General features: G+C 46.5%; 1 protein-coding gene across 1 annotated transcript; it reads left to right on the top strand.

Moving 5' to 3' along the window:
- Positions 1-5,420: 5,420 nt before the first annotated feature.
- On the top strand, positions 5,421-14,905 carry LOC6543192 (homeobox protein aristaless). Its single transcript, XM_001968127.3, has 5 exons — positions 5,421-5,827; positions 11,907-12,308; positions 13,134-13,179; positions 13,768-14,036; positions 14,174-14,905. The coding sequence occupies exons 2-5, from the start codon at positions 11,947-11,949 to the stop codon at positions 14,745-14,747; spliced, it is 1,251 nt and encodes a 416-aa protein (XP_001968163.1). The 5' UTR covers positions 5,421-5,827; positions 11,907-11,946; the 3' UTR covers positions 14,748-14,905.
- The last annotated feature ends 87 nt before the right edge of the window (positions 14,906-14,992 follow it).

Here is a 14,992-nt window from a genome sequence, read left to right on the forward strand (position 1 = left end):
ATTTCAAAAGTTTCAATTCAAAAAAGTGTTAGTCTCCTACAACCTCTTTCAAACGTGGAATATATATTTTTCCGCTTCGTAGTGAGCTGTGTTATTTGTTGCAAGCTAGTCTCTACTGTACCCCAAAGAGTTTCCGACCACCATGCTTGATTTTTTGCGAAACGGAAGCCGAACTTAGCGCTAAATTAAAATTTAGGTGTGGGCCACAGAAATGGCTTTGCAACTCATAAATGAAGGGGCATCTGCCTCCTCCTCCAGAATGAGTGACGGACTGGCTGACAAGCCACGTATGAAATTTACATTCATTAGCTCGTTATCAATCTTTATGCCCCTCGTAGCCAACTTTTCGCTCGGCTCCCTTTGGACCTGCAGCTAATTACAAAAAGTAATTATGCTTGAACCCCATCTTAATGCTGCAACCGGCGCCACAAAGAACCGCAAGGGGCACGCGGTACTCGCCCAGAGTCCGCGTGAAATCAATAAATTAAATATGCAAACTACCCATCGATTGGCAAGCAGGAGGAGCAGAGGCAAAGGCCAAAAGAGGCAGCCACCAAGGAAACAATCCTAGGTTAACGAGCCGCAGCTACAGCCAAAAGAGAGGCGTATCAGCCATACGCCATACGGAACCAGTCAAAAATGGGAAAGAAGGAAGAGGAACTGCTTCGGGCTCTCAACATCATTTACAAGTCAATAAAATCAATTTGGGCACCCGAAGAACAAACAAATTGCCGACAGGCAGCAACACAATGCGGGATATTAGCATTAGGGACAACACATCCATATATCTTACATCTTTTATGGCACTGCCCCCGGCCCAAGCCAATTATAATTCTAGCGATAGCTCCAGACGGCCACAAGGCTCCCTCGTTCCCTTCGATTCCGAGCACCAGAAGCCGGCCTCTAATTAATCAATTATATAAAATACAACTAATGCGCTGATCGAGGCAGCGTGGGCAGAAGGACGAAGAGGGGAGAAAAGGGATAAGCGAGGACTCTGATCCCAAAGTGCTGCGTAGCCATAGACAGATGCCACTGTCCGGAACTAAAGTGAAACCCAGACTGGACGACCGGAGAGCTAAGTCATTTTTTGGCAGATAAGAAAGAAGACGGTGACCGACAGCGATGACTTCATTTCGTTCGGGGTCACCTTTAATGAAAACCACGTTGGAGGTCACCCCCGATTGAGAATAAATACGAATATATTTTATCCCTGGCCATTGAGATAACTCATTAGCCACAGTTTAATAAATAATAAATTTACCTTAATTTTAAGTGTTGATGAGATGTAATTTAAATGTAAATAAGTAGTTGTATTATTCTTGTGTCTAGCTTATTCAAACTTTACGTTCTTGAAATGAAGATTTCGGTCAAATCAAGCACTTAAATTATGTTTAATTAGGCACGGATAAATAATTACGAGTTTTTACAAAATCGACATTTTATTCCACATGAATTTTCATTTTTTGACTCTGCACGCTTGGTATGGGAAACTGTAATTATATTTAATTACTTGAAACAATATGAAGATAAAATGTAATAATTTTAATCCATGCGCATTAAACTCAAATTATCTGAAAAATGAAATTTTTGTTTTGCCAAATTCCACAATACGCTCAAAATGGAACGAAAACCAAGTGTCGAACTACGTCGGTTATCCAGGGGAGGGGTCAGGGGGCAATTAAGACCAGTACAGCAGTACTCGGTACACGCACTAATTACCAGAGCATTTCACATTTTATTTCGCCAGGAGGCCAGGAAGCCAGGAAGCCAGGGAGGCAGAGGCCATGGGAGAGTTTCCACAATTAGATTTACGAACAAATGAAATTACTTCGCTTTCGTTTTAATTGCCGCCCGCTTATTGGCCAGGAATGTGAACCTGCATATACTCGTGTATACATAACCAGCCAAGCAGAGGGCCTTATCGCTGGCTGGAAATCTGGCGATTTTGGGTTGCATAAACCAGTTAATAACGCGCTTCCGCCCAAGTCAATTTCGGGCCTACACGACAATTGAGTGAAAATGCAATGTCGTCGGATCCGACAAAGCAACGAAAGCCAGACAAATCGTCGTATCAAATTACCAAATAATGATCTGGGGGAGGGCCAAGGAAATGCCAGCCGAAGCAGCAGCAATACCTGGTACTCGGCCATCAACCGGGGGCGTTATGTACGTCTAGCTGCCATCAAGCGACAGTTTTGTTGGGTGATTATGTCACACGCCCTGCTCGCTGGGCGAACCGCCGCAGCCATTTGTAATTGAATTAATGCGGGGCTGGGCTCTGAGCTCTGGGCTCTGGAATAGTTGGTGTACTATTTATGGGCCAGGTGACGGGCGGTGCCTTATCGCCAACATTTCATCGCGCGACTCCAGTAACCCTAACTAATCGCACGTAATTAAATATAATTTGGTATCGTTTACAGTTGCGTTTCGTTTGCTACACCATTTTCACCGACTTCGGCTTTTCGTGGGTGAGGGAAATCTATGCCGAAGTAATGGTTGTAATTGGGTAACTTTTTAGGGTAAATTCCATAGATAATAACCGCACAAATTGCGTATAGTTTCAGGGAGGAGAGGGGCAAGTTTGTTGGGACAGAGGCAAAATATTCACTTTCTAATCATCGACCTTCCAAAGGTTTTAACCCTAAGCCTCAAAGTCATCAATCAGATCAATCAGAATTATTTTCATTCCTCCAAACAACAGCACCTTTTGTTCCGAAAATATTATTCTAAGTTTTGTAAGAATAATTAAGAAAACGCTATTTTTATGATTTTCGAAAAAACGATTTTGAACCAATTTTCGCATTTTTTTAAGCAAAAAATTTGGCAAAAAATTATAGTTTTCTGGTTTGAATGCAGGTGGATAGGGAATTTTGTTACGAATTCAACGGGGTATGACATTCTAGGTTTGGACAAGTATGTTTATTGCTATCAAACAAATACGGATTATTTTTTACCAAAAAATCACAAAATAAACATTTTAAAAATCGGATATTTTCAATCGGGGTTTTGTCCATAACTTGGCCAAAAAAAGTGCGCACAGCTAAAATGCAAGCCGTTCTATACAGCCAATAAACATAGCTTACTATCACCATTTTCAAAAAGATTTTCGAAAAGACGAATTTGAACAAGTTTTCGCATTTTTTATAAGGGTTGCTTAAAGGCTACCATCTTTGGAATAAAAAGGCCTGCCCCTTCGCCAAACCTCAAATCTATTTTATCCCCCAGCTGGCAAATGGCAAATGGCAACTGGCAAATGCTTCTATCTAAGCTGCATAATGGTCATAATGAATAAGACACCTCGGACAGCAGATAGGGACCGGGCGAGCTGACTTGGCCGCTTGGCCACTTGGCCACTTGGCTGCAATTTGTTTGCTATCAGCCAGGAGAAAAACATCGAACGACTTATGGGGGAAAAGAAGAAAAAGGAAAACGCGCAGCAGAAATAAAATTATTTAATTGCGCAATTAAGTGCACATTTGTAGCGTTTTGCGCGACATCTGTCCCATGTGCAGGAGTGGATGCAGACCCACAGCCACAGCTCGGAGTCGGAGTCGGAGTCGGAGTCGAAGTCGGGACCGGAAATTCAATTGTTGAGATAATAATTACATTAGGACGTGCGCGCATTCGCGACTCTTTCACTTTAAGCCTCCGTCTCTTTCGCGCTGTGGAGCGATCTGAGCCTGCCTAGAGTGGACCCGAATTGAGTCCAAAACGGGGAAGAATGTCCACGCCGACGTAGTTCGACGGGAGAATACCGCGTACTGGTTGTAGTCCTCCAGATATCTATAAACATATTTTCCATTAAAATCCCCTTATAAGATATTTGATTTATAAAACATATATGCTTCGGACTGATACTCACGTATAAGGATCCATCTCCAATTGGATTCCGATTAAGAATGGCATTTATTGAAATTTTAGTGAAATCCTATCCTATCATATCCTACTCTGGTGAGAGCGTAAATACATCAAGCCCTTGCTCTTCCCGAGTACTGGGTATAATAAGTGCACACCTTGCGCGACGGGCTGATTGACACGGCCACATGGGGACGAGAGATACCGTGCTCGGTACCAGGTATTCCCGATCCCGGTCCGAGCTTGCTGTCCATTGAACTCGTCGGCCAAATGGTCACTCCTCGTCGGTCGTCGGTCGTCGGTCGATGGTCGCTGCTCTTTTGTTTGCATTTCGCCCGTAAATGAAGCGTGAAATTGGCTGCAGTGCAGCGGACGCGATCCAACTCCGACTGCAATCCCTATTCCGATCTGCAATGGAACTCGGAGAGCGTCGCATTGTTTACTTCTTGTTAAGGCCCGACAATGGGATAATATGGCCATATAATGGCAACACCAAACTATTTGTATGCAATTGCCATTAACACTTTATTTATTGCCTTGCGATACAAGCAAATTGGGCAGCGAATGGTGGTCGAGGAGGGGGTCAGCTTCCAGTGCAAAATGCCGCTGGAATGGATCCGTCGATGTATAAGGCCCGCTTATATCAAGCCTAATGAAGTGGTTATCAAGGAATGGAATCTGTTAGGTCTGCTCGGAAATGGCAAGAGCTGGGTTGAGTTCAGTTGTTTCATCGTGGACGGAAAGCAGCTTTCATTGCATTTTATTGGGCTACGAGCAATGATATGATAAACATTTTGTGATACATGATATTCGGAAGATCACGTTGTATTTCACTGAATCTATATACACTTATTTAGGAACTATCAATGTCTTGCCCAAATTCTACTTGAGTCATCTGCATAGCGGGCTCATTAACCCTTTTCACAAGTTGTTGCCTTTCCCCGCTTGACACCCCAACTGCGAAGGGTAGGCAAAGCGTCTATAGCCCGGCAATCATCCAATAAAACCTACAAAGTCATTAACGAGGCCCTTAACACTACCAAAACGGTCTATATGGCCGGTCCAAGTCCCCTCCCCCCTCCCCAATACACGCAATACACAAACTCTCTTCCCCACATGTCTTGGCTAAATTATTTAATTTATGAGCCGCAACAACTGCAAACGCATCTATGGCAACCAGAGGAAAACGCGTTCAGCTGGGGGCAAATAAATTTCCATTTTGCTAATCAAATTTATTGCACTTTGTGCGGGGCTTATTCAATTACGCCCAATCCAAGTGGCGCGAGAGAGAGGGCGATGCGGAGCGACAGAGAGCGGTAGAGCGCACCTCCGCCATTATTTCGCTCCGTCGAATGCCGCGTTCCCATAGGCCGAACCGCCAGAAAGAGGCGGAGTCCGCCTCCCGACCACCTGCCGCCTCACCTGCGACACCTGCGGCGATCGATCGACACGCTCCGATCGCATCGCTCCCTCTCGCTCTGCGGCACTAGGAAGCACTGGAAGCACTGGGAGGCCAGAAAACCACTCTCGCAACATCGGAAAACAACAACTCCAACCGGTTGTTGTCTCAGACCCACCATACTTTTCACCTGCGCGCCAACTGCTCACCGTGTAGTTTGCTGCCGGCTCTGGAACAGCCCGGTCATCACGTCGCGTTCGGTTCCGTTCCGTTCCGAATCCGAATTAGAATCCGAATCCGATTCGAAGAGTCGAGCTGGGGATACATCGGTGTTTCCGGGCAAGAGTGCGTACAATTGTGAAAGTGTCGGAGCTACACCCACCAGGGGTACACCGCGATCAGAGTGGACACATCGACCTCGGTATCTGGTTGTTTGCGAAGTGGACAAAAGACCGTCGGCAAAAGTCACTGTTGGTGTGAAGCTACAGGGCTCATTAGCCCGGCAAAATCAGAAGGCGATTCTAAAGGCAAAATCCCTACAATATCCGGCTATTAAGGAGGAGAAGGAAGGTTAGTGTGAAACATTTTATTGAACCTATATGAATCATTCCTTGGAACATAAAAGACATAACAAGGATTTCTTGCTTCGAGAGCGTGTATTAAACAGCGCAGAGGGTTAGTTATCCTTTTAGCACCGACTTGTATACTCTCCGTAATCATAGAAAAAACACTTTTCTGTTACCCTTATTCGTGTTTTTGTCTTCTGAATATAAATCTCGTTTTAGCCTTTAAAGTAACTCATTTCCCCTTTTCTGTCACTTCCGAATCCGCAGACCACATACTTCACATTTATAATAACTCCTTTCGAATAACCTACTTCCCCGCATGATAGACAAATATTACAAGTATAAGCCATAAATGTATTTCATAATTCTCCTGTCTAATCGCCCCAATCTACGTGAAGGGGGGAAACAAATCGTATGACGAAAAATAAATATCATTAAATTTGATTAATTCTTCACCTGGACACATCAGACAAATATCATCGCTGTAGAAAAGAACTTTATTAACTCAATTTTGAGGAGCACAAGATTTCGCCTTTGCCTTTGCTGATAGTTCGATAAGTATATCGCTGATTGGTTTTAATTAAACACCATTAAAGAGTACAAATTGTCAGCGGTGCAGTCAGCGCCAATAAATCACGTTTTGTCTAGCTGATGTCTTTCCCTTCTCGAAGGGGTTTTGGTCGAAAGTTGGGGCATAGTCTTATGCTTGTCGCCATGTGTACCTACAGAATAAATGAAATTAACCAGCCACACCTATCACCCGCCGATAATCTTGTCAAGAGCCACTGACCACTTAGCTGCATGACGGGGACGAGGGCCCCGAGCTTATGGTGGAAATATCACAGAAACAGATATTTGGTGCAGATAAGGCAAAAGGAAAACCGGGACCCTCTTTCCTGGCGATAATCGGGCACTTGGCCAACTGATTTAATTAATACGTATAACGCATGTGACTTGTCAGCACAAGTCTAAACGAAATTGTGACGCAAGTTGGTCGCAGTGTCTTGTATCTCTGAGGTAGCATCTTTCCCAATAGATAATACCGGAAAGATCCGATAAGATTGTCCCGTACTGGGGACAGCGTAAAATTAAAATATGTTCTTCGCCGAATGCAGTTCAATTCAATTACGGCAACAAACAATTAAAACTTGTTGCCAGATACCTCAGATACCGTCTCGGTATCTCGTAGATATACACCCGAATTTTTGGCAGCTATCTGAACACGAACTCTGATTTGATTTGATTCGATTCACTGTTGTTCGATTGCTCGACAGCTCCCAATTTGGGGCGCTGTCTTTTGATGGGCTGGTGGTTGATTGTTGATGGCCACACACCCCCGGAGAGAAATCTCCTCCAGCGGGAAGATGGCGCCAGGGCCCTTTGAGATGTGCTTCATTAATTCCTGGCCCCGACCCTCGCTAAATGGAACATGCAAACATGAGAAATTAACGTCGTCGTCCACAAATTGCCCACCGTCTGCCTCGGATTCGCTTATCAAACCACACAAGACAATGACAAAGGGCAGGGCGGAACAGTCCGAGATGGAGATGGCGTCGGGCAACAGTTGTCCAATCCCCACATCTCCACATCCCCACATCTCCACATCACCGATCCCCCATCCGCGATCCCCTCCGATCCCACTTTATAGCTCCTCACGGCGACTGCTGTTCTTAACATGCATTTTATGAGTAATTGGCCCCGCATCAACATCACCAACACGGGCTAAGCTTGTAGCTACAGCATCGCCATTCACCATCAACCACCTCGTGGTCTTCTGTGTGGGTCTCCAGTTGCTGATCCTGGCTCTGAGTCACAACTTGAACTTGCGTCTACCTTTGGACTACCGTCCCGGCACTCTGATCCATTAGGGTGGACACGGGGTAATGTTTGCTACCTGGGAGCGAATCTCGAATGCCCTTGGAGAGCTCGAAATCCAGTTGTCAAATTCAACGTTGATTCAGTACTTAAAATAATTATTATGTTGAGCTAATAGATAACCCTCAGTAGACCTATAACATTAAAGTGTACAGAAAATTGTTGACATATCACAGAATATATTATTTCGTTGACCAACTTTTTTCACCTGGCGCAGGGAAGGGTACTAGACGGTTCGGTGCAACTCCGTCTGATAGGCAGTAAATTGAATTAAGATTGTGGAAAAGAACAACAAATGAGGCAGCAACTTCGACACAGGATATGAATAAACTAATTATAATTGGGAGTGTGTGCATTAGAGGTCCATAACGTACACCCCAGAACAAGAGGTACAGAAACAGACGATGATGACGGCGCCTGGCCAACAACAAGAATGCTGGCTTATCGCACCTGGTCCAAAAGACGGCGCCAAGAAACAAACAACCCAACAACTGGAAGGTGAATGGAGGGCTCAGGTGCAGCCTAAATGGGATAAACACTACGGACTCGACTCAACTCGACTCGACTCGGCCCAGCTCAGCTGCTTGTGATATTAGCTTTAAATATTTCTGGGGACTTATAAAGCGCTCCAAACTTGGAACGTCCCTGGCCAATCCATCAACTTCCCAGAGGGACCACACAGTTGGGATCGGGGAGTATCAGTGAGCTTTCGCTCGGGGCCAAAAGTTAAACCACCCAAAATGCTTGCCATTATCGGGGAACCGGAGGCGAAATTACAATGCCGATCATCAAAGTGTGACTAAAGTGGTTTAGCCTAATGTAAACCCATAAATAAGCAGCCCAGATACTGGCCAGACTGGGCACTGACTGGAAACTGGAGTCTGATCAATAAAGTCCGGGGAGTGGAGGAGCGAGACGGAGGCGCATTAACGAAATGCCAGAAAAGAGCTTCTGTTTGCTGTTCTACCTGATGCCGTCCCTCTGGCCCGGCTTTTAATGAAATATGCCAGCACAACAGTCCCCAGACACCGAGAATCGAGGATAGAGGATCGAGGATTGCATCGGGCAGATCGGGAGCTGAAGGAGCTAAAACACAAAAGTGCAACCATAAAAACGACACCAAACATGAAGGAGCCAACTGAAGTCGCGTCTTCTGCGGAGGAGAACCAGCGCTGAGTTGTGGAAGAGCAGCCAGGCAGGGCAGAAACATTGATGCTTATCGAGATGACAGAAGTGACGACAAGGGACGCCGGACAGCGGACAGCGGACAGCGGACAGTGGGCCGAGCACATGGGACGGACACGTCGGGTGGACAAGCGAATAGATGTAGCTTCATACACTTGTTTCGCATTACGAATTAATTTCTTCATTTGCCATATGCGTGTACTGAGAGAAAGTCGCTCAGTGTGGGATACATTTATAAGCCACGAGTGAGGCCTCAATGAGCCGCAGCTTTTTTTCCAGTGACTTTATGACTGCGCTGGGCTAGGAAACCCACACAGCCTACAATGTTGCTCTTAAATATTTCCCCAGACACTAATGGAGCTTATCTCTAAACGGAACAAGCAACCGCAAACAAGTTGCCAGACTCGGACTCGAACTCGGACACAACTCCAAGCCCCAGACTTTGACTGAGATTGGGAATGGGACTTGGTCTGCGAAGTTTGACTGGCGCTTGGCCTGATTAGCATGCAGGGCCTAAGAGGGCCAAGACGCCGAGTGGTTGTGTCAAAATGTTAGCCACGAAATCGCCCCCACCAGAAGTTCACGTCCACCCATCCCAACCCATCCCAACCCATCCACAGCCCAGGCTTCCTGGAGTGGCCGGCTATCTGGTTTTGGGCAGAGCAAGTGCAGCGTTAACTTGATTAGTTGCTGACCAGCCAGTGACTTAAGCTAAATGAAGCCATGCGACCAACGCGACCAAACCAAATCGGTAGGCAGACGTCAAAAACTTGACAGTTTCCAGCAAAGTCTCTGCCTTTTAATTACCCAGCGAACCGTCAATCAGCGGAGGATTCCTATTCCTGCTGCTCCGATTGCCTGGGCCTTAATAGAGTCGTAACGCGGATACAATTATAAGGCGGCTCCACAACAAAGCTGAACGGCACACATTCCCCACATAGCTCCAAAGTGCTCAACGGTTCCCATTCGCCGTGGCATTCGCATTCATGCAATGAATTAATCAGTGCTGCTCTCGTAACGAAGTCGGGGGAATCGCAACTAGTTACTAGTAGCATAATTGCAAATTCGTACAACTAATTTAATAATTTGCTGCGCGCAAATTAAGTTTGTCAGCTGTCAATGCGCGGAATTTGTTGACAACATTGAAAACTGACAGGGCAACTCATAACCGAAGTTATGATCGAGCCCAGGAATGAGTTATGAACTGGAGTTTACGACAAGGAAGATTCATGCGAAATGCCTGGGCGAGGTGAAGAAAGATGCCACTCAAGCTGAACCTTGCTGGCATTGGCGAACGTCTTCCACGTCTTGAAGTGCACTTAAACAATAGTTTTGGAGGTAACAGAAATCAATATGCCAGAAGCAACTTACAATATATAGGTTTAACTATCGTCAGCTATCGACGTTAATTCCAAGTTTTGAAACTTTGAAGACCCGATTTTGAAGACCGAGGTTCCATCCATATTTTGCAGTGCATTTCTTTCGCGGACTTCGCTTGTTTGCCAGTTGCAACTTCATTCCGCGCAAGAATGCAACTAAATCAATCACCGCCACACTAATTTGCCATTTAACAAGGTATTTGGACAATTTTGATATATGTAGAGATGTCAACAGAAGCGGCGGCCATCAATCAAGTGGAGTTTTGGGCATGGGACATGGTCTGGAGGCCAGGCTCTGATTTTTGAAGTTCAGAGATGCAGCACAAGGGGAAGGTTACAAGCCGGGCCTAACCACTTGGTTGTCATTTAAAGACGTCGTATATTAATTAGCCATTGGTAACAGGGAACTCCAAGCCAAGCTGAAACTTCGGGAGCTGTTTGTGGCAGAGAGAAACCCGGGCCCAGCTAGCACCTGATATTAATTTGATCTGATAGAAGCCACATGGACACGGGTCTCGAAGCGACCGCAGCCCAGCCGCTGAGTTGATGATGATGAAAATGAAGTTGCCGCCCAATTTAATTAAAATTCCAAACGATCTGCAGATGAAGCCTGCCGTTGCCTGCTAGCAAAATAAGCCCAGCTCAGCGCCCGATGAAAGACGTGTTGATGGAAGAGATCAGCTGGCGGACAGCCCCCTGCGGTGGTCATCGATTTGCATTGGGGCAAGTTCGTCAGCAGCTGCAACTGGGCAGCGGAAACCTCAGCCCGGAGATGCATCTGGAAACGAAGCGGAGGCCATGACCACAAGGCACGCTTCCAAACCGCAGAAGACCCAGTCGACTTAGTGACGTCTGAAACAAGCACTCAGCTGTGAGAAATTTGGCACTAAAACTCGACGACGCTCCTGCAGCTTCTGGATTAGAAAGTAGTATCTCAATACGTTATATTTGCAATGGAAAAGAAAAACGCTCCGTAGATATATCTCCAGCGACGTGTTCCACCAGTGTTTTCAAGCTTCAGATGTTTTATGACTGATGTTATCTGCAGGCTACCAGAATTAAATGGTATGTTTGTTTTTAATGGGAACTTTAAGCCTATGTCCGGTTTGAACATAACTTATCGTTCGAGGGTTCTTTACCCCGTACCAAACCCTGTTGGCCAGTGTAACCGCGGCTACCCGCAACTACGAGTCCCGACCCAAGCGATGACTTGGTCATGGCTAGATGGCAAATTACGGAAATTGGCATAATAAAGTGCACGATAATTGCACGTTTAATGTTTATTGAATTACGAGCTTCTAATGCGCGGCTAACTGGAAATCTCTGCCCATTTTCTTACAGGCAGAGAAAAACCAAATAACCACATGAAGGCATAGAATATATTTATTTTTAAATGGGATTTGAATTGCTAACTTTTATTGATTTTTATCTTCAGCAATTACAGCTGCAGCCGTTTAATTATTAAGTCATTTTGACCTGAATGATGATGTTATGAAGGCTCTTAATTAGCTAAATAAACGATGAAACAGTAAGATACATTATTGTTTCAATAAATCTAAGTTGAACACGCGTTCTTTCCGTAACACTCCCATTTTTTGAACTTGAATCACGTGAAACTAATAGCCTGCATTTATCTCTGTGTAGCCGCTGTCTTCGAGCTCAGACTAGATCGCCCTCCTGGATTATGGGCATATCGGAGGAAATCAAGCTGGAGGAACTACCGCAAGAAGCCAAGCTAGCGCACCCGGATGCCGTAGTGCTGGTGGACCGCGCCCCAGGATCGTCGGCCGCCTCCGCCGGCGCAGCGCTGACGGTTTCGATGTCGGTCTCGGGCGGAGCGCCCAGTGGGGCAAGTGGAGCAAGTGGGGCAAGTGGAGCCAGTGGGGGCACCAACAGCCCCGTTTCGGATGGCAACAGCGACTGCGAGGCGGACGAGTACGCCCCGAAGCGGAAGCAGCGGCGCTATCGCACAACCTTCACCAGCTTTCAGCTGGAGGAGCTGGAGAAGGCCTTCTCGCGGACCCATTATCCCGACGTGTTTACGAGGTGAGTAACATATGACGAAATGCGATAAGAGCACGGACGGAGACGGACAAAATGAGTGCCCCAGAAGAAAAGAAATTTGCATAAATCGCTCATCGAGGCGCGACAAAGGCTGGAAAGTTGATTCTCGGTTTTACGATACCAATTCGGTACCAATATGGAAAACGATCGGGCGATAACAATAATGCTCATAACGACGCGACCCCCTGAGTGGATCGATCGATCTTATTTGGAGCAGCCGTCTACACAAGTATATGGGTCTGTCTGGGACTCCTCCTGAGCTAGCCGATATAACACCATCTCGGACTGCTCGCCCTAAGAAACTCTAGCGATCGCAATTAGCATGCAGCAATGTGGTCGAGAGACAGCCACAGTAATTGCCATAAATTTAAAGTCTGCCACTTTTGCAGTCGAGCAGCCAAAGTGAGCTCTAATTGAGACCGCACGAAGCTGGGACTGGAGCAAAAACCGAAATAAAAAGTGAGCTTACAATGTCAATCGCAGCCGCAATTAGATCAACTTTTTGCCGTGTCGCTGGCAGTTTTCAATTCATTAGGCTGTGGGTTCATTTAAATGCAGCAATTAATTTAGCCAATAAATCAATTCGACAATGAGCTCCGAATAAGCTTCCATTGCTTTGGAACGAGAAGCAAGGGAGTTGGGCTAAGGTCAGCGATTTAAGTAACGTCTTTCTTGGCATTTGGCAATGCAATTGGTTGGCTAAACATTTTGCGAAAAGAAAGGCCATTTGCTGGGCGGTTGAATGCCTGCCCCACATCCTTGCAGTTTTTTCCAGCTAACCAAGGTTTCTCTTTCATTTTCTTGCAGAGAGGAGCTGGCGATGAAAATTGGATTAACCGAGGCGCGCATTCAGGTAAGCATTTTGCGAAGAGGAAAAATCAGGGCTCGAAGCTGCGCAGATCTGCGGTTAATTCGCGTGGCCCACGTGCACCCAACAATGTTGAAAATTGAAAAATAATGGAGCATGTCGCTACTAATGAAATCGAGACGGGAATGAAAACTAGACGGACAGCCAGCGGAGATCCGTGGCCGGAGAAATTCATTTAATTCTGTTTTAGTGCCAGTCATTACATGCCCGGTCATTTTATGGTCGGAAAGTCGCCGCTTCCTTTTAATTACTGCTCATGCTAAACAACATTATTTGCCTACATCCATTTCTGCTCTTCTGCTCTTCTGCTCTTGTGCCCGGCCTGCAACTGCTCGGGGACTCCCCTACAGCACCTAATCCGAGTGCAATCAGTAGACGGCTTCTTGGGAAGGACTCCGTATTCAGATTGTTATGTTAAAAACTAATTAAAGGGGCGTTTTCAATAACAACGCCCATTAATTGGATGCTTCGGGATCGGAGTACACATGCACAGGATGGCCCAAAGTTGATGCAGATACAGTAGCCTGCTTGCAGCACATAACTCATAAATCCCATTCCCCTCTGACTTTCCAGGTTTGGTTTCAAAATCGGCGCGCCAAGTGGCGCAAGCAGGAGAAGGTCGGCCCCCAGTCGCATCCGTATAATCCCTACCTGCCCAGCGGCGCCGCCACCATGCAGACGGTGGTTGGGGCCGCCCTACCGCCCAATCCCTTCACCCACCTGGGCTTCCAGCTGCGCAAGCCCTTCGACGCCCAACATGCCGCCAACCTGGCCGCCTTCCGCTACCCGCACCTCTCGGCGGCCCCCATGATTCCATCGGGCTACTTTAACCAATTCCAGAGGTGAGTACACAGTCGCTATTATTTAAATGAACTCCTAACTGAATGAATGGCCTGAAGTAAGACAAAGGTCTTAATTAGCTCCGTATATTATACGCTATTTATGAACTATTCTCCGATTTGTATGCAATTCCTTGCAGGGCTCCTCCCCATATGTTGCCACATGGAATGGCGGGCATGTACTCACCCTCGAGCTCCTTTCAATCCTTGCTGGCCAATATGACGGCCGTTCCGCGAGGTCCTCCACTTGGAAAACCTCCCGCCCTGCTGGTGGGATCTCCCGATCTGCATTCGCCCAACCACATGCTCGCCTCACCGCCCACATCGCCCGTCTCCGGGCACGCCTCCCAGCATCAACAACACCCAACCGCGCACCCACCGCCCCCTCAGGCGCCTCCTCAAATGCCAGTTGGAGTCCAGCCTGCTCAGCTTTCTCCCCAACAGCTGGTTGGGATCGCCTTGACCCAACAGGCCTCGAGTCTATCGCCCACCCAGACTTCCCCGGTGGCCCTGACTTTGTCGCACTCTCCCCAACGACAACTGGCTCCACCACCTCCATCGCATCAGCCACCGCCGCCACCTCCCAGAGCTGCAACGCCACCCGAGGACAGACGCACCTCCTCCATTGCCGCACTGCGTCTGAAGGCCAGGGAGCACGAACTGAAACTGGAGCTGTTGCGCCAGAATGGACATGGAAACGATGTGGTCAGCTAGCTGGAAGAGCAATTAGGATTCAAGCGCAAAATTGATGTTACGAAGGTCAGCGAGGATACCCCAAACCCAAGTGCAAAAAGATTTCCAATTCACAGTAGTCCTAAACTAATAAGTTATTCAATTGTATTTACTTAAGCCCCAAATTTAAATAAATTCAATAAGTTCAATAAATTCAATAATAAATAAATTCAATACATATTGTTTTTGGCAAATAATAATTCTCGCTGTTTTGTATCTATTAGCTG

Source organism: Drosophila erecta, unplaced genomic scaffold (assembly GCF_003286155.1).
Source record: "Drosophila erecta strain 14021-0224.00,06,07 unplaced genomic scaffold, DereRS2 tig00000055-arrow-pilon, whole genome shotgun sequence".
NCBI classification, from domain to species: Eukaryota; Metazoa; Arthropoda; class Insecta; order Diptera; family Drosophilidae; genus Drosophila; species Drosophila erecta.

What these genes read in the sequence shown, in the direction of transcription:
- LOC6543192 (XM_001968127.3), top strand. Translation starts at nt 11,947, where the DNA reads ATGGGCATATCGGAGGAAATCAAGCTGGAGGAACTACCGCAAGAAGCC. An exon ending in TATCCCGACGTGTTTACGAG is followed by an intron (nt 12,309 to 13,133) that starts GTGAGTAACATA and finishes ATTTTCTTGCAG; the next exon opens with AGAGGAGCTGGCGATGAAAA. An exon ending in TAACCGAGGCGCGCATTCAG is followed by an intron (nt 13,180 to 13,767) that starts GTAAGCATTTTG and finishes CTGACTTTCCAG; the next exon opens with GTTTGGTTTCAAAATCGGCG.